Genomic DNA, 23,212 nt, shown 5'->3' on the forward strand with positions numbered 1-23,212 from the left:
TGGTGGACTATTGACATGACTGAGTTTGCAGCAGTGTGTTTGAGATTAGGTCTTAGCTCCAGCTTTCTTTAAAATTATAAGATAAATGGAATAGGAGCATAAGGTTGTCATGTTATATTGCCTAGGATATACACAACTTTTTCATTAGGTTCCCCTAATCTCAGAGCTTTGTAAATATCTACTTTGATACCTGTCTGCCACAGCAGTCTGTAACCTTGGGTAGGGCTGAAAGTAAAGTTTCAAATAATTTTGTTTTTTAGCAATGATATTCTCAGGAAAACTGATTTCCAGTTATGCTGGACTTGAAACCTGATGTTGATGACCCTGAAAGGTAGAAAGAAACCAGCTCATGCTGGGCTATGGCATGGACAGGAGAAACTAGACCACCAAATGAGACAAATAGTATAAGACAATTCATTTCCTTATTTCAAAGAATAGGAAAATTAATTTCTAGGAAGTTGCTGAACTGTAGTGATAGAAATCTAGATGCTCATATGAAACATGACATCAGTCTCTTTAGTAAGCCAGCAAAAATTGTCTTTCTCTTAGCAGGGGGAGAGATGAGTATTGTGGTATAGACAAAGGATGCTGAAGTGCTCTTCATGAAAGGCAGCAATACAGTGATTGTCTGTTGATTATTTTAATAATGCACATCATAGAAGAGGTCTGGCCCTTTATTTTCCCATGAGTTGTGTCTCATTAGAATTTCTCATTTCATTGGCTGAATTTCCTCAGCAGTTTATTGTATGTTTTGTATATATTTATATATATATTAAAAAAAATACAAGTAGCATAATCTCCCACACTAGTGTGAAGCAACAGCTTTTAGTTTCAGTACTCAAAAGTGATCCCATAAAGCCCCATGAAAATAAGGGACTTAGATATTTTCATACTGGTGGATTAAATTGATGAATGTTTGTTGTGCTGAAGAATATGGTGCCACTGATGGAATGAAATGGTAACAACAATAAAATGATCTTTCCTATATGAAGTAGACGAATTCCATCCTGGGACTTCTGGAGGTCAATCTGTTCCCTCATGTACCCTAGGCATATTGGAGAATTGTTCTTATTTGATGTATGAACCGTATGGAACAAGATGTTAATCGTAGGACTCACATGCTATGCACACAGTAATTGAGTGGGCGTATTCAGAAAAGGAACTGCCACAAATGAAATTTGCTGGCTACTGGGGAATGCAGGTCCAGAAGGTGATATAATCTTACATTTTTATTATCTTTTTAAAGAGTTTATTTCCTTTTTTTCTTTAATAGAAAACAAAATAAGGAAACAAAGGAAAATAAGGAAAATTGCATGTGAAAATAAGTGTATTGGAAGATGAGTGCTTTGACAAACACTTGGGAGAATTGACCAAATTGATCAGTGTGATAAATAATGGGATATAGACTGTGGGATCAGGAAGTTGTGTTGTGTGTGGACATTGCAACATCAACATGATAAATTGTTTGTTGTTAGTACTGAAACTGCAGTAGTGCCTCTGTTACATTGGAGGTGATAACTAATACGAATTCATATTCCAAAACTTGCATGCAATTTATAAATCTCCTTGGAGAAGTTGAAATCTTGTTAGAAGTTTAAATTAACCTGTGTCATTGACAACTTTTCCTATCCTTTTCCTCCCTGTATTCTAGCTTGAAGAAAACTCCATTTTCAAGTAGCTTTTAAACAACGAGAACAATGTGTGTGTGCAGTGGGTCTTTCAATAGTTGCCTTTTAAAACTGATTTTTATGATTTTTCACAAGTAGCAGTGCGTGTACTCTGTAACAAAGATACTTATTCCCACTGCCTATGCTAGCACCTGCCTAGTTTTCTCAGGCTTATTTCCTCTGCTTTCAAGGTAGAAGCGACAGATAAGCAGGACTTGGCTTCCACCTTCTGCAGTACCCTCCAGCAACTTTCAGCCAGTGCCTCCACTTACTCTGTCTCTACTTAACCTCACAATTTAGATTATTGGAGTGAGGCAATGCGCCTTTTCTGAAGGTATTTGTACTCAAAGTAATGACTGCATAATGACTTTCTTATTCTACTTGTTCTTGGTGACTCAAATTTCATCATTCTAAACTGACCATAAAAAAAAAAGAGTAACATTTGACTATGATAGTGCCACATACATATGAAAATCCTGTCTCTCTTCCAAATATTGGGACTGAAAATGAATTTTCCAATATCCTCTGAAAACAAACAAGTTCAGGCTTAGTTGGAGCTGCTGATAAATAAGAAAAAATAATTTCTGTATGTGCTTCATCTGTCAATATAAATTTATACAAATGCTTATAGTGGATTTAATTTTTTTTTTTTTACTGTGATTATTATTCTGGACTGTGTGCATGTGTATATGGATATGGTAGGGTCTTTTATGTTAAAAATGTGTGCATACATACATTATGTAGTTATATATATATGTGCACATGCACATATACTACTCAGACAAGTGTGAAAATACCCAGAGCTGGTGTGAGTGTGTGTGTGTGTGTGTCTAGTTTTGTTAAAGATGTGGTGAATTGATGTTATGTAGATTTTACTTCCGGTCAGAAATTTAGTAAGTCGCTTTGGCATGTCACTTCACAGTACTGTTTTTATCCCTTGATCAGCTATTTCATGTTTTCTCTCTCTGTCACAGGGTGAAAGAATGATGTGATGGACGTGAATATGGGCCGCTGGTCAGGCTCACGGCTACCTCCGTCATGCCTTGCCCTTCTGATTGTCAAGCTCCTGGCTTCCATTTGCCAGGTGGCTCACGGGACTGCCCCGCTTGGCTTTCACTTCACACATTCCACTTACAATGCCACAGTGTACGAGAATTCTGCAGCGAGGACCTATGTCAACAGTCAGACGAGGATGGGCATTACCATGGCTGACCTTTCATGGGATATCAAGTACAAAATAGTGTCTGGTGATGATGAGGGCTTTTTTAAAGCAGAGGAAGTCATCATTGCTGACTTCTGCTTCCTCAGAATAAGGACTAAAGGTGGGAATTCTGCGATATTGAACAGAGAAATCCAGGACAGCTATTTATTGATGGTAAAAGGGTCTGTCAGAGGAGAGGACTTGGAAGCATGGACAAAAGTGAACATCCAGGTTTTGGATATGAATGACCTAAGACCTTTGTTTTCACCAACCACGTACTCTGTCACAATAGCAGAAAGCACTCCCTTAAGGACTAGCATTGCACAGGTGACCGCAACAGATGCGGACATTGGGTCCAATGGTGAATTTTATTACTACTTTAAAGGTAAAGTTGAGCTCTTCTCAGTTCATCCTACGAGTGGTGTTATCTCCTTAAGTGGCCGGTTAAATTATGATGAGAAAAACAGATACGACCTTGAGGTTTTGGCAGTGGACCGTGGGATGAAGCTTTATGGAAACAATGGCGTAAGCAGCACTGCCAAGCTTTATGTTCACATTGAACGTATAAATGAACATGCCCCAACAATAAGTGTAGTAACCCACATTCCCTTCCCATCAGACAAGGAACCTACCTATGCAGTTGTTAATGTTGATGACCTAGATGAAGGAGCCAATGGAGAAATAGAATCTGTTTCTATTGTTGCTGGAGATCCTCTAGAACAATTCTTTCTGACTAAAGAAGGAAAATGGATGAATGAGTACAAAATCAAAGAAAGAAAACCTATTGATTGGGACAGCTTCCCTTATGGTTACAACCTCACTCTCCAAGCTAAGGACAAAGGATCTCCTCAGAAATTTTCTGCGGTCAAACTGGTCCACATTGCTAGTCCCAAGAAAGAAAGTATCCCCCTGAAGTTTGAAAAGGAAGCATATGATATTTTCATCAGTGAATTTTCACCTCCTGGTGTGGTGGTTGCAGTAGTTAAGCTGATGCATGAGCCACAGGGTGTGGAATATAGAATATCTCCAAGTGAGGAAGCTGAGTATTTTAAGATCAATCCTAACACAGGCCTTATTACTACTGCTCGTCCTTTGAAAATCATTGAGAAAGACCTCTATGAATTAGAAGTATATGCAAACAAAGGCAGTGATTTAAAAGCACAGGTTACTGTCAGGCTAGAGGATGCCAACGATCACACTCCGGAGTTCCAGCAGCTCTCCTACAGCTCATTTGTCAATGAAAGTGTCCCCGTGGGGTCCAGCGTTTTGGCAGTGTCAGCAGTCGATGAAGACAGAGGGGAGAACGGATACATTACATACAGTATTGCCAGTCTGAACTCACTGCCATTTACAATAAACCAGTTTACAGGTGTCATCAGCACATCTGAAGAACTGGATTTTGAGTCCTCACCAGAAAGCTACAGGTTCATTGTGAGAGCATCTGACTGGGGTTCTCCCTACCGCCATGAAAGTGAGGTGAATGTCACCATATACATAGGCAATGTCAACGACAACAAGCCCCTCTTTGAAAAAGTGGCCTGTCAGGGAGTGATTTCATCTGATTTTCCTGTTGGTGGTCACATTACTGCTGTTTCTGCAATAGACATAGATGAGTTAGAGCTTGTGAAGTACAAAATAATTTCTGGAAATGAACTTGGCCTTTTTTATTTAAGTCCAGACTCTGGTGTTCTGCAACTTAAAAAATCTCTTGTTAACTCTGGCATAAAGAATAGCAATTTTGGCCTTAAGATAACAGCAACTGATGGAGAGAACTTTGCTGATGCTATGTTTGTTAATATTTCAGTAGTTCATGGGAAAGTGTCTTCAAAGACCTTTAGCTGTAGAGAAACTAGAGTTGCTCAGAAGCTAGCAGAAAAATTGCTCAAAAAGGCAAAAGCAAATGTGAAACTGAATTTGGAAGATGGTTTTCTTGATTTTTATTCGATCAACAGGCAGGCACCTCATTTTGACAAATCCTTTCCTACTGATGTGAAGGTTTCAGAAGATCTGCCAGTTGGTGCCACCATCCTGAGGATAAAAGCCTATGATGCTGACTCAGGCTTTAATGGAAGAGTACTTTATACAATTTCTGATGGTAATGTAGATAGTTGTTTCAACATTGACATGGAGATGGGGATACTTAGTGTTCTCATGCCCTTGGACCGTGAAAAAACAGAGCTCTATCTCCTTAATATTACAATTTATGATTTAGGTAATCCACAGAAATCTGCATGGAGACTGCTGACTGTCACTGTGGAGGATGCAAATGATAACAAGCCTGTTTTTCTACAGGACAGTTACTCGGTTAATATTTTAGAAAGTACAAGTCTTGGTACAGAGATTATCCAGGTAGAAGCCAGAGATAAAGACCTAGGATCTAATGGTGAAGTGACTTACTCAGTGCTGACAGACACCCATCAATTTGCTATCAACAGTTCCACAGGAGTGGTGTATGTCGCAGATCAACTAGACCGGGAAGCAAAAGCAAACTACACACTGAAGATTGAGGCTAGGGACAGAGCAGAGAGTGGCCATCAGCAGTTTTCCGTTGTGCCTCTGAAGGTTTTCTTGGATGACGTTAACGACTGCTCTCCAGCCTTTATCCCATCCAGCTACAATGTGAAGGTCCTTGAGGACCTGCCAGTTGGCACTGTCATAGCTTGGTTGGAAACTCACGATCCAGACATGGGCTTGGGAGGCCAAGTCCGCTACTCACTGGTAAACGATTACAATGGGCGGTTTGAGATCGACAAAGCCAGCGGCGCCATCCGCCTGAACAAGGAGCTCGACTATGAGAAGCAGCAGTTCTACAACCTGACCGTGCGTGCCAAGGACAAGGGGCGGCCAGTTTCTCTCTCTTCTCTTTCTTTTGTGGAAGTTGAAGTGGTGGATGTTAACGAAAATCTTTATACCCCTTATTTTCCTGACTTTGCTGTCATTGGATCTGTAAAGGAAAACTCCCGCATTGGTACAAGTGTTTTGCAAGTTGTTGCTCGAGATGAGGACTCTGGAAGAGATGGCGAGATCCAGTATTCCATCAGGGATGGCAGTGGCCTGGGGAGATTCAGCATTGATGAAGAAACTGGTGAGTTTTGTTTCTAATTTCTCCTTCATAGAGGTTTTTTTCAAAAGCAAAGCTGAGGCATAATTGTTTTCTATCCTTAACAAGAAATTCAGTTCTTCTTAACAGGCAAGATAAAATTATAAGTAAGGATTTTCCAGGCACAGCAGTGACATGATTTAATTACCCGGTTACATTCATCACTCTGTGGATGTGAAATAATACACATTTCTTTCCAGCAGCTACATGAGGACTCCATTTAGAAGGCAGTGATAGTTACAGGATGACTCGCTTACAGTCACTGCATTATCTGTTGATCACTGATCAACAGATTACTCAGGCTACCTCCACAAAGTCACAATACTCATGACTTTGAATCCAGTATTAAACCCAATGAAAGGAAATAAGGAGCATGAAAGAAAGATTATTTTTTCCTAAAACCTATTTGTGGCCTTGTTCTTGGTGCTGAGAGTAATTTTTCATGGGAGTTATTCTGGAATGACACACCATCCTGTGTAATACACTTTCTTGTGTTTATCAGTGTTGGTATGCTTATATAAAAGGCAGAAATCCAGGGAAATGTTCATAGCTCTAAGTGAGGTGTTCTAGTTTTCCTTTCATGGCAGTAGTATTATAAACATTGATTTTAGAAAGCATTGTTAATATAGTGAAGGTTCTTCAGATGCTGAATTTTATTACCACATCACCCTATTGGAAAACATTCAGAATACTAAATATAAAAGTGTGTTTAGTAAAACACTTAAAAACTTGCTGTATAAATGTCTGATAGTTGTTGGGAATAATGGTGCAGCTGTGCACCACTAGAAGTAGTGAGGAAATTAGAAAATATTAGTCAACAGTTTCAGAAATTACATTAAATATGTTAGGTTTGTGGGTTTACTGTGGTTTGTATGTCTTCTTCTGAAGCTTTTAATTGAGAATGTGGTATTAAACATAAGATTAAAATGTATGTTTTGGCAAATTCAAACTGTTTAATCAAATGTCAACTTTCTAAACTGAACATTATGAAAAACAGATGACATCACAAATGCTGTGGCTCTCATAGTATAAGCAGAGAAAAATATTTTTATTCTATTTTTGCTACAGCCTTGCTGCTACAGCTGTACGCAGATGATTGCAGTCAAAACCTTATGTCCAGAAACATCAGACTTGAGTGTTAGAAGTCAAGAGGGCATCTAGTGTAATTTCCAGAAATGTTAGAAACTCACATATTCTGTATTGCTGATAGTAGTGGAAGGCATTCAGGCAACATTGTTTAGACATTTGGACATGTGTTTAAATATTAAGCTTCTGCATTTGAAAATGTCATCCTACCTATTTATTGAGTAGTATCAACTTCATCTCAATGGGTTCTTTATAAAGCACTGTGAGGTTGGTGCCAATGCTGCAGTATTGATACAGAAATCACAGCATTTGACATTTATTGAATTTAAAAGAGCTGGTAGGGAAAGTAACTCTGTGTGTGTCACTCATAAGTAAAATAACTAGTTTTTTTACCCTGTGCCTACCCTAGTAGAGGTGATGGCCTAGAATAAGTTGGGTCCCTTGTTCAGTAAAGCACAAATCATGTTTTAATGGGAATGGAAATTGTACTCAGTGTTCCACATTAAATATACTTATTTTCTTTCTAAAATTGAAATACATTTTTTGGAGGCAAAAAAGCCCCAAATCTCCCAAGATACAAAGATTTTTCTGCCTTTCACTCATTCACAAGTGTTAAGTGAAAATGAGCTAACCTGTGCGATTTTACTTAATCATTCCAGAAGATAATCCAGCAGATAAAAAGATTTGAGATTCTTGTTTCTGATATCCCCAAATGTTCAATGTCATATAAGCCTTCTTGAAAGCAGTTTGAAGAACGCTTTGGGTGCCGAGCTACAGCCAGGGCAGTGTGGAGGGCAGGGCTTCAGGGTTACTCCGGGTCATGCTGTTGTAAGATGAATGCAGGATTTGACCTTCTGTGTCAAATAGAATGCAACATTAATACTCAACTATTGAACTGGTGGCAACTTAAATGCTGCTGAATGATGAATCAGCTTTCTAGCTGTAGAAAAGGGCTTAAGTCGCATATTGAATTAATTTATATAGAGATAGCTGTTTATTTACTTTCAGTGCAGTTCATTTGTCACTTTTAAATTGACCAACTCTATTGGCTTATGTGCCGTCTCTCCTGAAATTTGTGAAGGTAAGCAGGAGTGTGAAGTATAACAAATCAATATTTTTGGCTGCTGCCTTAATGAAAAGATGACTGCAGCATCCATTATAATCATTAGGATATAAACTGGGCCAAATTCATCCTGATACATGAGCAAGCTGGACAGCAAGCAAGTCTGTGCTTTCAGCAAAATTCTGCTCAAACACATTATTTTTATTTTTATGAAATGTTACATGTTATTGGTGTTACCCTGTGTGTTGAGTGAGATGTGCTTTTGCTTCCTGAGGCACATTGATACTGAGGAGTTCAAATGAGGAGAAGCAGGCCTTCATGATGGATACACACTGTACCATGCAGCTGCACATGTGTTGTCACGATGGCTGCTTCTTCTTCCACTACAGATGTACATAGGTGCATAATGGTGCATCTGGAAAAAATGATGCTCAGGGGAGATCTTCTCACTCTCTACAACTGCCTGAAAGGAGCTTGTAGTGAGGTAAGGGTCAGTCTGTTCTCCAAGTAACAAGTGTCAGGTCAAGAAGAAATGGCCTGGAGAGGTTTAGATTGGGTGTTAAGGAAAAATTATTCACTATAAGAGTTGAGAGCCATTGGAACAGGCTGCCCAGGGATGTGGTGGAATTCCATCTCTAAAAGTGTTCGAAACGTGTGGATGTTGTAGTCATGGCTATGGCTTAGTGATTGACTTTGCAGTGCTAGGTTAGTGATTGGACTCAATGATCTTGGAGGTCTTGTCAAAGTTAAATGATTCTGTAATTCTGTGATCTATCTCCACCAAGCTTGATCTAGCTTTTGGTGTGGGTTCCACAACCAGCTATTCTCCACTCAGGTAAGAACAGTGAATTGCAGTCAGGAAGCTTGGGAGTCATCTCTGTATTAGTCCTTATGGATCCTTCTGCACAGTGTAAATGTGCAAATCTGGGTGCTGTTGTAGTTTGGTAAGAGTTGTGCCATGGAGTGAGCCTGGGATTCCCTTCCTACAGTGCTGCTTTTTGCCTCATGTCATATAGAATTGGTTTGGAAGATGATTGTTGTTATAGCATTCACTGCTAAATATGCCAGTTCATACATGGTAGTAACCAGAAGCATAGCAAGTATTTGCCAGAAAGAAGTGTGAATCACTTCCAAATTTTCTTCAGTGGATTTACTTTCCATTTCCAGGAGTCAGAGCCAGTACAAATCTGTAAATAAATAGAAAGTCTCCTGAAGTGGATTGCTGCACTTCCTGACCTTTCAACTCCATCTGTGGTTTTCCACTACTTTAGATAGAAAATGAAATTTCTCATGGGTTTGGAAGTCAGTCATGATTTATAACTAAAAAATCTGGTTTCAGAGTTTTCAAGAGGTTAAAAAAAATGGAGGAAGTTTTTTTTTAATTTATTGAGTGTTGATATAAATGTCACAAACATGCCATTTAAAAACCTTACACTGAGGAACATGTAATGTGATCCTTCTGTCTCCTGTTCAGAACTGCCTTTGTTGGTTTTTTTTTCCCCCTGTCATGTTCATTTTTTTGGGATCCAGATATGTAATCTGTTATAAAATATGGTCGTCTACAATGAGAACTAGTCACTGCAAGCTTCTTCAAGTCAACAGAAGGAAACAAGTCACTGAGAAATATGATTCATTTGACCCTAATGTAAAAATATGAAAGAAGTTGGGTGAATCATTCTCTAAAAATGTGCAGAGGTCCTTGTGAGACTAGCTCAGGTAGAGGTCTACACTGAGTGCCCTGCTTTGGTCAGATATAGCCCATCCCTGTTAACTGTGAACAAGAAGATACACTGTCAGCCTTACTGCTAGGTAATTTGTTATGATTCCTCTCTACCAGGTGGTTTTAATCTAGTTACTGGGAATTATCTTTCATTCTGAAACCCACACATAAGTGCACTCCTAGAAATACAAAGTGGAAAAAAAAATTTAATAGTGTAGGGGTGAGAGTAATGTAAATAATAGTTTATGATTTTTCATTTTCTGACAACATAGTGTTACAGCATCTGACCCTCTTTTCTATCTACAGAAATTGATCAATATTTTATATTTGGATCTTGCAAAAGTGACTAGTAACCTTCCCCTTGTGCAACTCTCGTGCTAAAGAGAAGCTGGAGCCATTTCCTCATCTTCAGTACTGCTTCCTGCCTGGTGTGCATCTCTCCTCTCTTTGCCAGTCTGCTAATTGCAGTTTCTTAAAAGAAAATTGTGTAAAACGCACTCTTTTATCTCCAGATTGTTGTGACACAAATGAGCAGACATGTGGCAAAAAATTTTGTGGTATGAGAGTATGCTCTGAGTTTCCATCACAGGTTAGCTCTAATAGTTATGACTACTCTTGTGGAAATTGTCTCTGTCAGAAGTCCTACACTGTCTTATTAAAAACCTGGATTTTCTTCTCTCTGGTATGTACACCCTTGTAGTGCCAATAGCACAGCAAAGTGGTGTATTTTTGTTGTTTCAGGAGTTGGTGGCAAGTCCAACAAATGCATATGGGTTTATGATATCACCCACCTTGGGAGACTAAATACTATCTATCAGAACCTCTTTTCTGGCTGCAGTGGAGATCTGAACAACTAGTGGGAGTTCTTGACTTCTTGAAACATTGAGTTAGATGAGATCAGGCCTTAAATGCTGGAATCCTCCTTCTCCTTTTTTTGATGATTTGTAATTCAGCTAAACTGCATTTTTACTTTAGCTCCACTTTTTAGTCTGGCATCTGTTTCTATATGTTAATATGACAGTCTGGCACACAAAGAGTTTCTATATTTACCCTTACACTACCCATGGACATACTGGTAATAGGAAATTATCAAAGTGAATTCTAGAGGTGCAGAGAGACGAGACAAAGTCAACATCTTCTGCTGCAGAGGCTTCTGTAGGGTTTGTCACAGTTGGTGGAGCATCATCCTGACGTGCAAGGAATTACTAACTCCACTGCACAGCGGGGAAAACTGAAGCAACAAGTTTTTTACTTGTTCTCAGGAAAGCAGAGAAACATCTTTAGTCCCAATGAAATTGAACATGAAGATAAAACAGTGGTATTAATGAAATGCTTACGGGATCTCTAATGTTCTTGCAAAGCCCATGAGCACGGACTTAAGGAATGCTTTCAAAACTCACCAACTTTATTTTCTAGGGTTGTTCAGGAATCTGAGTCCCCTAACATTCATTAGAACTTTAAATTTAGGAGTTAGCTAGCACTAATTTCTAACCCTGTAGAGGACATCTGATAAGAATGCAATTTGTAGATGACCCTCTTAACTTAATATCTTTACGCGTTTCAGCCCTGGAATTCACATTAGCAGGCCAGTCCTGTCTTTCACAGTGCTGAAAGCTTAAAGGTACTGTTAAATGGAGGTAGAGTTCAAATTATTACAGACTCCATGGGTATATTTATGGTGCCAAGGATAATGGTCTGATCTTCTATACCTCAAAAGTGATAGAAATTCCTAACAAACTATGGCTAGAGAAGGCAGTTGGTGCTGGAAAATCCTAATCATGGCTTCAAACATCTCATAATGGAAACTAGAAACACCAGATGATATAGTTTACAATAAACCAGACCTGCCTGCACTGTTCAATCTATTTGACAAAAAGGAATTAATTTACTGGTTCAGACTCCTTGCATCTTCTTGCTGTCTCTTGAAATAGTTTTCAGTTATTTTGTATGCAGGTTGAAGGATATTTCCATTTACTACAATTTGAGTGGTGTGATAAATATTTATGTGGGACCATTGCTAGTGTTTCCTTGAAACAAAGTAAAGTAAAATGAAAATCATTTGTGAAACATGTTTTTCTTCCTCTCAGTTGTTTAATTTTATGGAGGAGTGTAGGAGCTAGTGGGTGGATCTGGGTGGACTCACTGGCAGAATTTAATTCACTGTAGGGTTTGGAGACACTAGTATTACAGATGTTATCCATCTTCCTCGAGAGTGTAGGCAAATTTCATTACCAGAGCCAGTATTTTGTAGCCTCTTTATTATCCCAGGCTTATAAACCAAATTTTCGAGGTAACTTCAGGCCGTACCACAGGAGAAGTGCCAGTGGGTGCTGCTGGGAGGTGGTTTGGGAAAAGAGGGCTGCTCACAGGGGAGACACTTGATGCAGGCACTCATGACAAGATCATCAGCCCTCTGCCTGTCCATGGTGTCTCTCCTGAGTAGCCTCTTTGGGGAGGAGTGTGGCAGATGGATCACAGAGCACAGTCCTGGCCAAAATCTGGTCTGTCAGCCTGTATCTGTGTCAGGCAGGAATGAAGCATGCCTGAGAGCAGCTATTTCTGAGCCTGTGGTGCTGTGTTATTATTGTTCTCTGAGTTATCTCTGGCAGCTTTTAACAGTGGAAGTGGTCTTTCATATAAGATTTCTACTTTTAGGACAACAACCACTTTTTCTTTAAAATTAGTTGTGGTAGAAAACCAATAATTTTTATACAAATTCTGTGTCTGTGTGTTTATAATTTCCCTGTCATTTCTAGATGTAAATTAGTAAGGAACAAGTCTTGTCTTAATTTCACTGAAGCAAATTTGTTTAACTTTTTTTTTAGTAATATGAATCCTAAAACAATGCATCAGCTTATGAAAATATTTGCTTTAAAAGGCTCTGAGTATCATTCTGACATACTTTCAAAGTTTCCAAAGTGAGGCCAGTAATGAAGAATTGTTTTATTCAAGCTGTTCAGCTCTCTAGGTTTAAACCCCATAAAACAACTCACAACATTCAATTTTTATATCTAGCTGTAATTTGCATGATTTCCCTTCTTTGGAAAATGTTCAGAGAATCTCCTTTATTATTCGGGATGCTCCCAGTGATAGCCCATTTTGTCTCAATCACTGAGTAATTTATTTATTAATAAAGGAATGTGTAGTCTCTATTTCCTCCTGTCACCTTTATTATCCTTGAGAGATGTTTCCGAGAGCATTTTGTATTATATCTCTGTTAGTGTATAATCCCAAAAGTGACCTCTATATTAGCTCATGCATCATCATCTATTAAATTATACCCAGGTGCTCCTGCAGAAGGCTTATCTCTAAGGTGCCAGCAAAGGTACCAAGACACAAGGTGGTGAGTTTGATGATATTAGAGGAAAATTGACTTCCAATGTCTGATGTTCAGTCTGAGCACATGAGCACCATCTTCACCCTGGCAACTGCTGAACTCTCAGCAGTTCATGGCAGCTCAGAGAAAATGGGAGAAAAAACCCTTTTAGCTGTTCCAAAGCACCGTGGGAGCCCAGGGCATTGAGAAGTGATGTTGTTCATGCAGAAATGCAAATTTACGAGCATATGGAGGGCAATATGGGCACTCCTCTTCAGGGGTATGCAGAGGAGCATGTTTGGGCAATGTCTAAGATTACATGGAGCCATTTCGTTGTTCTGCCTAATCCTTTGCTGTAACAAGTCCGAGATAGAGAAAAATCTCCGCTGGCTAATAAAACTGAGGACCCATTTTGCTGTCTGACCTTGCAGCAGGTTGTGTGGCTTTTTAGGGAGCAGTAGAACTTGACAGAGTTAATCAGGAATTTGTAGAGCTGGTTTGGAGTGATAACACTGGACTGATCATGCATCTCTTCCCCTGCTTGAATACGTAGGTAGGCTCAAGGATTTACCTTGGAAGCTGGATTAAAGCGTACTTTCTATTAAGCTGTTTGCAGTTCAAGGACTACAAGTAATGGTTAATCAATCAGTTGCTTGGAAAGCTTTTCCAAGCTTTCATTGCTTTCATTGCTAAAAATTGTGTCATATTGTAAGGCTGTTTGGCTAATTTCGGTGTTGGAGTCTTAGAACTTGTTAGGTGTTTGCCAACAAGGTAAAAATAAAATGAAATTAAAAAGCCCTTCCACTGTCAGATCTCTTTGAATTCACATATACATGTTTACCTGAAAATAGATGTTTGGAGATGAGCTTCTGTAGCTCATTGAACAGATTATTTCAATCTGTAGTCTGCTGTTTAATGTAAACATCTTTATTGCATTTTTTACACTTATGGTGTCTTATTAGCATTGAAGTGTTGCCAGTAAGAAATAACTGAGAGAAAGCCAAACAGAGTGCATGTGGGGAGGGGGTTTTCATAGCAGTTGGTTTGCGTTAGGTGTTTGCATTAATACATCTGTGTATCTCGGAGTGAAGTTGTCTGCTGGCATTGACCTGGTCATTTTGTCCATGGTGAACAAAAGGGGTAGATCCATTCAGTTGTGGCAAGAAGTTTGTTCCAAGTGTTGCTGCAGTGTTCCATTAGAATGGGAACTGTATGAAGGTGCAGGACTCTGTTTCCTCCATGCTGAGAGCTGTGGTACATGCCAGTACATCCCCACCTAAATGACTGGGAACATCAGGACATGCTGTGGCACTTACCCACCCCTCCACTGAGATACATGTGTGATTTTTTGCTTAAGAGCAAAATGTCTCAACTTTGCAGCTGTTACCCACAGGAGACGGTCTGGTTACCGCAACCCTCCTTGTGAGGGAGGCAGCCTGAAGCTACTTCTCTTACGAAATGTTTTTCAATTATTTTGATGATAATCTTGGAGTTGAGCAAAATGTGCTCACTGTACATGAGCAACAATTCTTTAAGGTGATGGATGGGAAAGGTGAGAGTAATCTCATTGTGTGTGTTTTCAGCAGCTCTCTGCTTCCACTGTGATGGCAAGGTCTGCCTGTCTTTCACAGCTGAAGGTTTTGGTTTTTCAGTTTTGCTAAAATATGCATAGCAAATGAATTTCCGATTTTAGATCTTTGCAGCCCGTAATGAATTATTTGCATCTTTGTTTGGGAATTTTTTGTCTTCATTTGAAAATTTCACTGAGAATTTGTGTTCTGGAAATGTAACTTTATGTATATGTCATTAAAAATGGTTTTACTTCATACCAGTGGTTCACTCTGTAGGGTAGAGATTTGGCAAAAAGAAGAAAACAGATACTGGGAATCAGTTAATTTTTTTTGCCCAAAAACTTTATTTTTGCAAGAGAATAACTATGTGATTTAATTAAATTTGCCAGAATACTTCACAGTCCCAGAACACCTTTCATCTAAAGTACACAAATTATTTTCCACATTTTAATGAAAGAAGCTCTTTGATGTACAATGTTTATGGTAGTTTCTATTTTACTGAAAGGTGTAGATAAGTTAATAGTTTGAGATGTTTTTCTCTCTTTTTTGAAAGGGAAGAATGACAATGCACAAATTCATTAAAAGCCATGGGAACTTCAGGTGTTTGGCATCTCTGTGATGAAATTGTACTTTTCCACAGCAAATAGGGGTGGATGGGACAGATTCTTCTGAGTCCCAGCCTGTTGTTCCATGTAAGACCACCCTTCTTACACTGTACAGGATCTTGGAGCTGGTTTTAAAAGGGTTGGATTTTACTGTTTCTTTTTGAGATAGTTTGTAAGGATGAACTGGTTTGGTTAGCTCTGCTCTACTACCACTGGCTATGTTAGTTTGTTTTGGTTTTTTACTGTGCTTTAATTATCATTTAACAGTAACTCTTTGATGATGGCAGGTTGTAGCGTAAGCCACTGTCAATGATTAATGCAGCTTCCTCTGGGGTGATAACCTTCTGGTTTGCTGTGGGGGAAAGAGCAGTGGATAGACACAGCCATCAGCAGTGAGGGTCAGTCCAGGGATAACCAGAGTCCCTGGGCTGCCCACAGGACTGGCAGCTGGACAGAAAGCTCAGCTGGCCTTTGGGAATGATTCTTCTGGGTGGCTCTGACTGGCTGTGGGGGCCTTCCCAATATGGGGCAGACTTCCTGGTATGGAGCAGCCTCCCTCACTTTACCCTCTCCCAGACTCATTCTTCTCTTTAAGTAAATCCTGAAGACAGCAGATTGAGCCCCTGTGAGCTCAATACAGCTTCATTGGAAACAGCTTCCATTGGAAACATAACAAACATCTAATGTGCTATTTTCACTCCCACGGTACCAGGATAGGGCAGTCTGTTCCATGCCTTCTGTACCTCAAATTAGTGATGTGTCTTCATCTCCACGAGGAGCATTTGCTAATGAGATGAGATGCTTTTTGTGAGTGTGTGGCTCCTTTGCAACCCAGTGTGGGTCTGCCTTTAATGAAGTATCTTCCTTTTTGGAATACTCAGTGTGGGCAGTAGTTCAGTGTGGGCAGCAAGCTGCTTCTGAGGTACAGAGTGTCATGCTGGAGACAAGCAAAATAATCAAAAAAGGAAGATTGTGCCCATAGTGACATTTGTAAGGGAGATGGGAGCTGTTTATGAGGCAGGGCCAGGACTGACATTTAGCTATGCCTGGCTAAAGGGTAAAGAGCAAAATCTGTTTCATAAATGTGACCTAATGAATTTATGACTGCTGATTCTAAAGTTTGTCCCCCCATCAGTTTATTGTCAAAACCTGTAGCAGCTTCTCTCTAAAAATGAAGGTAATACCTAAATAATGTTGGAATTTTTTCAACTGCAAAAATTGAATTTGTTGATGCTGGAAGTAGAAAAAGCCCTTCAGCTGGTGCTGTTGCTGGCCATAGCCACTGCTGCATTGCAAAGTGCTCTACTCCTATATTGTTAGGAGCACAGAAGGGTTCCTGTTGTCTTTGTGTAAACATACCAGTGTTTAAAACTTTTTGCATATGCTTCTGCTCTTTCATGGGGATTTCTTTTAATTGCTTAATCTTTCATAATGAACGTTAATCTGTCACTGGCAAAGATAAAACCCAGCTAATTCTCAGAAAATCTGTTTTTCTTTCTCTGTACCCACAAATTAAAACTCATCTGATTACAGTTGGAAGCTCTATCTACACATTTAATGTGGTCAGAAATAACTGTATGGTCACCCTGTCAATCATAATCCAGTCCACTTTAACAAGAGGGTTTAGACTTTGCTGGCAAGTCCCTGGAGGGTATGGGAACCTCTGGTAAAGGGGCCATGGATTCCCTTTCCCTGATCATGTGGATCTAGGAGAGACAATCTTACTGGTGGGATTCCTAAAGGGTTGAAGTATACACAAAAAATCCCCCAGCCAAGCAAACTAACAGCAGGCTTTTGCAACTTGAATTGCTTCTGAAGAATCTCATGTTTTCAATTAAAAAAGGCTGTGATTTCCACTCCCTTTATACCTGGCATTTATCTGTTCTGAAAGCAGCAGAGGCAGCCCATTCCTGGACCTGAGTGCTGTTTCCTACTACCTCCCCTCCATGGCTCTGCTTTTTCCCACAGCCACTGCTGAACCAGCTCAAGAAAGCCATGAGGGAAGAACTCATTTTTTTGAGGAAAAGAGTGGGGGGACCAGCTCCCTGGTTGCATTTAAAGGCCTTGCAAGCACAAGCCATTTGGGTTGACTAGAGAAGGAGATCAGGTGCAAAAGAAAGTATTGCATTGCCCTTTTGATGCTTGTGGCCCTGTGGGTTTGGGAACATCCATGCACACAGCTGCAATGGTGTAATTCATGTCCTTGAAATTCATACTGACGTATAGTAGACATTTACTTGTTGATATGGGAAATTCGTAATCCTAAAATTTGTTTTGTAGAAGTTGCTGGGTGGAGAGTCGACCTAATAAACTAGAAGTGAATTTAGTGTGATTGAGGAATGGCTTGGAAATAACACGTGCAAGAGCTACTGCTTTGTCCTGGCTTTGGTGTGGAAGAGGCAGTTGTGATGGAGCAAGCAAGATGTGTGCTAATGTGGGGATTTGGTGTGTTAGCCTATTGGGATGCTTATTTGCTACATGGTGTTTATGGTGTGGGTCCCTGGGCCTTGAGCTGAAATCACAGATCAGAACAACTATCAGATGGCTAAAGCCACTTACTACATGTCACGGAGAGAGACAGAATCCCTCTGGCAGTATAACTAACCTTTTCATTCCTCACTTTACCTGTCTGTACAATAAGTCTAATGATCATCACATTGTCAAAGGCAGTTTTGTGCCAGTTGTTATGCTTGCATGATTAATGGCTTTAAAATGCTGTGAGTGATTTTGATGGAAACACATACCAAAATACAACGCAGCAACTGGGTAATGCAGTCACTTGGTATTTGGAGGGTGTTAAAATAGAAGTCCCTTCAGGAGTTGCTTCTTCCCAGTTTGATTTCCCAGGAGAACTGTAGAATCACAGTGACCTATTTAAGCCAGTACATTTATTCCAAATAATTAACGATAGAAACATTACACTGACTGCACTGGACGTATTCAACAGCCATGTGCTTAGGTTGCTCAGTCATTCCTTTCAGCCTTCCAGGGGTGAGTGATGCTTCAAATCCTGGCTCACTGCAGTGCAGTGGGTGGAAACAAAATGCTAAATAAATTTCAGGATCAAATGAGACAAATCCTTAATGTTGCTCCCTGCATGCCATAATTGCTGTGTCTCTGTTTGACCTGGACAAGGGGCTGGCTGTGATTTTGTGTTGCAAGTATGATGCATCATTTTAAATGGATAAAAAATGAAGCTACAATATTGTTTTTAGCCATTCTTCCCAGTTGTGGAGGTGATAGCCATAGGTGGATAGAGCTGTTGAACTTTTGCCTTGGGAAAGCATTCCTTTTAAGACATAATGGGAGACCATTTTGGTGGACTCAGAATTTTTTGGAATTAGGCTTCTGGCTTTCAGGTACCATGGGAGAAGGCCACTTTAATATTCCTGAGACAGGTAATACTTTTTAGTGATACCATACATAATTTATTGAGGGAACATGCTAAGATAGGGCTCTGCTGTTGTCCAGAACCAGGATTTTTGTGCCCCAGAAAGCAGGAGCACCTCTAGCCCAGCATGATCAGCTGCAGGACAGTAGATAGCAAAGCGTGCCAAAAATATGCAGGTTTTGTGCCCATACCATGGGTGCAGTGTGAGTGTAGCATGGAGGGAAAGCTGTAGATGAGAGCAAAGTGCAGCAGAAACTGATTTGAAGATTCTCTCTGTTTATCTAAATAAATAGTTCTGGCAGCTGCTAGCTAACTTGCCAGCTTAGAGTATTTTCCATGTCAATAAAGAGCACTGCCATGGTGTCCTCATTTTAAATCCAATATGAGGCTCACCAGAAGTGACAGAAATAAAGCTGAGCTACTAATTCCCATTTTTGGGTTTGGGGCCAGGAATTTTGAGGCAGCATGCAGAAGCTGGGGAAGCAGATTAATGCTGCTTGCAGCACGTGCTATTTTGGCTCAAAAACGTGCTGAAACAAGACGTGTCTACCATGGCTTCATGCCTTGCCAAAATATATGCTGCATTGTGTGGCATAGAAGGTGGTAGTTGTTTTAGGGAAGCATGCTCTGCCATATCATATTCCTCCCATTTTGATTAAGCTTAGGAATTCTACCCCACAAGCAGAGTTGCAGACTTCTCCTTTCTTTCATGTGATGCTTGACCTTCTCTGTTTTTTTTGGCTTTTTATCGTTTTTTCTTCATGTGGAAGTGTTTCTCTTCCCAGTACCATCTAAATTCCAAGCAGTTCTCCATCAAACCCCTTGCACTGCTTCAACTCCGTAATCAGTTGGGTGGGTTTTTTTTCAGTTTTTCACTAACTGGAGATAAGCACAGGACTGGAAACATTCCTAAAGATTTCAGGAATCTATAGTGATTGGGAATAATTTGATTTGCCAGTGTCACAGCCTGGCATCGGTATGAACAGGGCTAGGTAATGTAGGAAAGTTTTTTTTTTTTATTTAATGGAGGTACCTAAGATTTAGGCAAACACAAACATGGATTCTACAGCCTTGGTTGAGTTGCTTGATGCCACTGAAGTTTATTTATTTATTTGTTCAAAAGTTGTAGAATCTTTGGGATAGAAAATATTACAGACTTTAGAGAGTTACTACACTACGTGGCAATAAAAAAAGATTACCCTATCCCTAATCATTCATATATTGTCTTTTTTGTGTGAAAATGGCTTTGTGTTTCTAATCAGCCAGAAAGGAAGTTGGTCTCTTGGTAGTGATATTGCTAATGGTGATAAGCAAAAGCAACACGGAAAAAGTCATGCTGAAAGCAATGTTCCCTGGTCCTTGTCACCAGCCTCTGTTTTGACTTTTTCATTTGTGCTGGCAATGAGTGATGTTAAGAGTGTCTCCTGGGCAACATACTGCCTGAGTGGTGTGATTTATGGTCCACTATTTTAGAGAAATTGCAGTATTCTGCTTCTTACTAAAGAGAGCTTTAAAAACATACAGAAGTTGGGAAAATATTATCTGTCTTTTAAAGACAAAATCTGTGAACAGATGTATGTGCCTATTCTGTCACCATACAGATGGGCAGAAAACATTTAGTTGTCATGGCAACAAAATGTATAGTGCCACAAATGAAAAAGAAATATATAAAAGAGAAGTATTTGTCTTGCCAGTTGTTATATCATGACAGCAGCTGCTGAATTTGAGTTTTATTGTCCTGAAACTTCAACACAAAATCCTCCAGACCATGTTTCTCCTTAATGCAGTATTTGTATCCTGTAGGCTTCCTGAAATTTGCCTTCAGATTTCTTTACTCTGGGAGGCATTGGCATTTTCATGTCTGGTTGTTTATTTAGATGTGGTTTCTCTCTTGAATAAGCACGGGGCAGTAAGCAGTAGATGGATATCTCTGTTCTCATGAAGCAGCTCCTAGATGAATTAACATTTCTATTTTGTTGTTAACTGAGATTTCCATATTGCTGAGCATGATGGGTTGTACTCTTAATATTAGGATGAAACAGGAACTGTTTAGGCTGTATATGAAGTGAACAGAAGAAAATAAGGTAGCCTATTTGTATTATTCATCGGGATTTTCTGTTCTGAGAAAATCAGTCTTTGAAAATGAAATGATGCAGTTCAAATGACTGTGTCGTGGTGGTGGCAAGGTCACTTTCCCGTAGCATGGAGTTGGGTTGTGCCGTGCCCTCCTAGCCCTGTGGGCTCAGCCTGTGGCAGTGATTGGCCTTGAGCATGGCTGTGGTTTCCTCCATGATGTCTGAAATTGGCATGCAAGCACCCATTGGGTCTGCCACCATGCTGGTGCAGGGTGCTGCTATTTTACCTGAGGCACAAGTACAAAATGCCAGTAGGAATTACAGTATTTGGAAATGAGCACGTGAAGGAGTAGTAGCAATTAAGTAACTCTCAATACTAAACTCAGAGCTATCCTCAAAATTCCTTTTACTCCTGTGTCTTGCTAGATGCTTTAGACTGCTTTTTAAAGTGTTTTCAAAAAAAAAAAAAAGTGAGAATTGCTGGTACCACTTGTTTGCTTTTTTGGTTTTGTGTAATATTGCGAACATTTAGGGTGTATCCTCCTGGTCACTGCAAATGTGGTGTGTAGCCACTTCTATTTAAATGACTTTTTTTTTTTTCTGTAGCTGCTTGAAGCAGTGTTTCTTTTTTTGAATAATTAAAGAGAAAGCCAGGCTCTCTGAAGGTCACAACTGTTTATAGTGCTCTTCCCTGCTTTGCTTTTGTTTTCACAAAAATTAAAAAAACAAATAAAAATCAGGTTTTTGGGGATTTTAGGATTAGTTAATATATTTACCCAGGCTTTAAAAGATAATTTTAATGGGATAGAGAGATCTTGTTTACAATATGTATAAAAAGATTAAAAGGAATTAATTTAATTGTGTAAAAATATAAGTAATCTTCTGCCTTCTTCTGTCAACCTTTTGTACCTTCAGTTGAGTGGCACTTCCTATTTCTACTTTTTCTTAATCTTCAATTAAGTAGAGAGCTTTCTCCCATTTTTAATTCTGTCTTTTATTTTCTTCCAAAGCCTTCTCTAGCAAATTTGCGCTTACCCTGGTATGTCCCCTCTTCTTGTCTGTCTGTCATGTATTTTCATTCTCTGCAATCAGCACTGGCCTCCTATTTAGCTGAGTGCTTTTAACCCAATTAAGCCAGTGGGATTTAAATACCTGAGTGTTTTGGAAGGGGATTAGCTTTACAGCCCTTTATTATTATGAAAGCAATGTTTCAGTCTGCATCTGCAGTTGTGTAGATGAAGAGTTGAGCCAGAGATAAGAAAACACTGAGAATTCAGATGTGCTTGCAGTCAGTTTGCAGCCTCTGAATATTGAAGAGTCTTCTGTATGTATGGTTTAGGTTTTTAAATTTCTCTGTAAGTCCAAATGCCTATTTCCAGAACTCAAAGCCAGTGAATGAGTCACAAGAGTGGTCCATCCTGCTGGGTCCCTCTCCTCTTCACCAGCACAATCTTCATACCTAAGGAGAAGTTGTCACTGAGCACAGGGGAAGAAGTTAATAGTCAGGTTTGCCTTGTGGTAAATGCCAATATTTTAATTCACATCACCAAACAAGAAAATGTACTTTTTATTTTTTCCATCTTCTTCAGTATGTTATCAGAGCTTTTGCAATCATTTCCAACTGGCCCAGCCTTGGCCAGTGGCACATCCATCTTGGAGTTGCCTGACACTGGCTCTGCTAGACACGGGGAAGTTTCTGGCACTGTCTCACAGAAGCCAGTCTTGCAACCCATCCTGCTACCGAAACCTGGCCATGCAAACTCAATATACCTGCCCATGGTGGGAGGGTTGGAAGTAGGTCTTGAGTTAAATAAAGCATCTTTAAGGTGCCTTCTGATCTAAGCCATTCTATCATTCTGTGATCATGTGATTCTAATTTTTCCTCAGCAGTAACTGACAAGTGCTCTGCCTCTTCCACTGGGAGAATTCCCCCTGTAGAGCACAGCTCATTTTTTCAGAGGTGTCTTCCATGGCTCTTGCTCTGCTTGCAGTGCGACAGACTTCAGCAGTATTCCAGCTAGAAAACTTCCACTGTTATTTTTCTCTCTGGGTGCATATTACTTGTGTGATCACTGGGTCTGATCTCACTTGTGCGTGCTAGAGCTTGCTTGCCTTCTTAAAACTGTGCATGCGGCATGAAAAGATTCATGGATATGAGCCCTTGCTAGTTCACAACCGGTAAATGAGCTAATGATGATACATCTTCCCCTCCCTGCTGCACTCAGAATTTTTATTGCAAGGCCAGTGTCATTTGTTTTCATCTCTAGCAAATCCTCCCTACATCCTTCTCCATCCTAATAATTTCCTTTGAAAAACACCTACTGCAGTGACCTCCATTTGACTATGAAATTGAAGCACTAATCAGCAGGGCTGGTATCCAGGAGGTTTTGTAAGTGTTGCATAGTACAGACCCCTTT

At 39.8% G+C, this 23,212-nt stretch overlaps 1 protein-coding gene across 1 annotated transcript in view; it reads left to right on the plus strand.

Annotated features, from left to right (window-relative positions):
- FAT3 (FAT atypical cadherin 3) overlaps positions 1 to 23,212 on the plus strand; it is a 333,799-nt gene that overhangs the window by 17,798 nt on the left and 292,789 nt on the right. The window contains exon 2 of the mRNA XM_053970651.1: positions 2,642 to 5,953. Within this exon, the coding sequence (XP_053826626.1) occupies positions 2,659 to 5,953 (3,295 nt within the window). The 5' untranslated portion in view covers positions 2,642 to 2,658. The remainder of the gene's footprint in view (positions 1 to 2,641; positions 5,954 to 23,212) is intronic.

This window comes from Vidua macroura, chromosome 2 (assembly GCF_024509145.1).
Source record: "Vidua macroura isolate BioBank_ID:100142 chromosome 2, ASM2450914v1, whole genome shotgun sequence".
Taxonomy (NCBI): domain Eukaryota; kingdom Metazoa; phylum Chordata; class Aves; order Passeriformes; family Viduidae; genus Vidua; species Vidua macroura.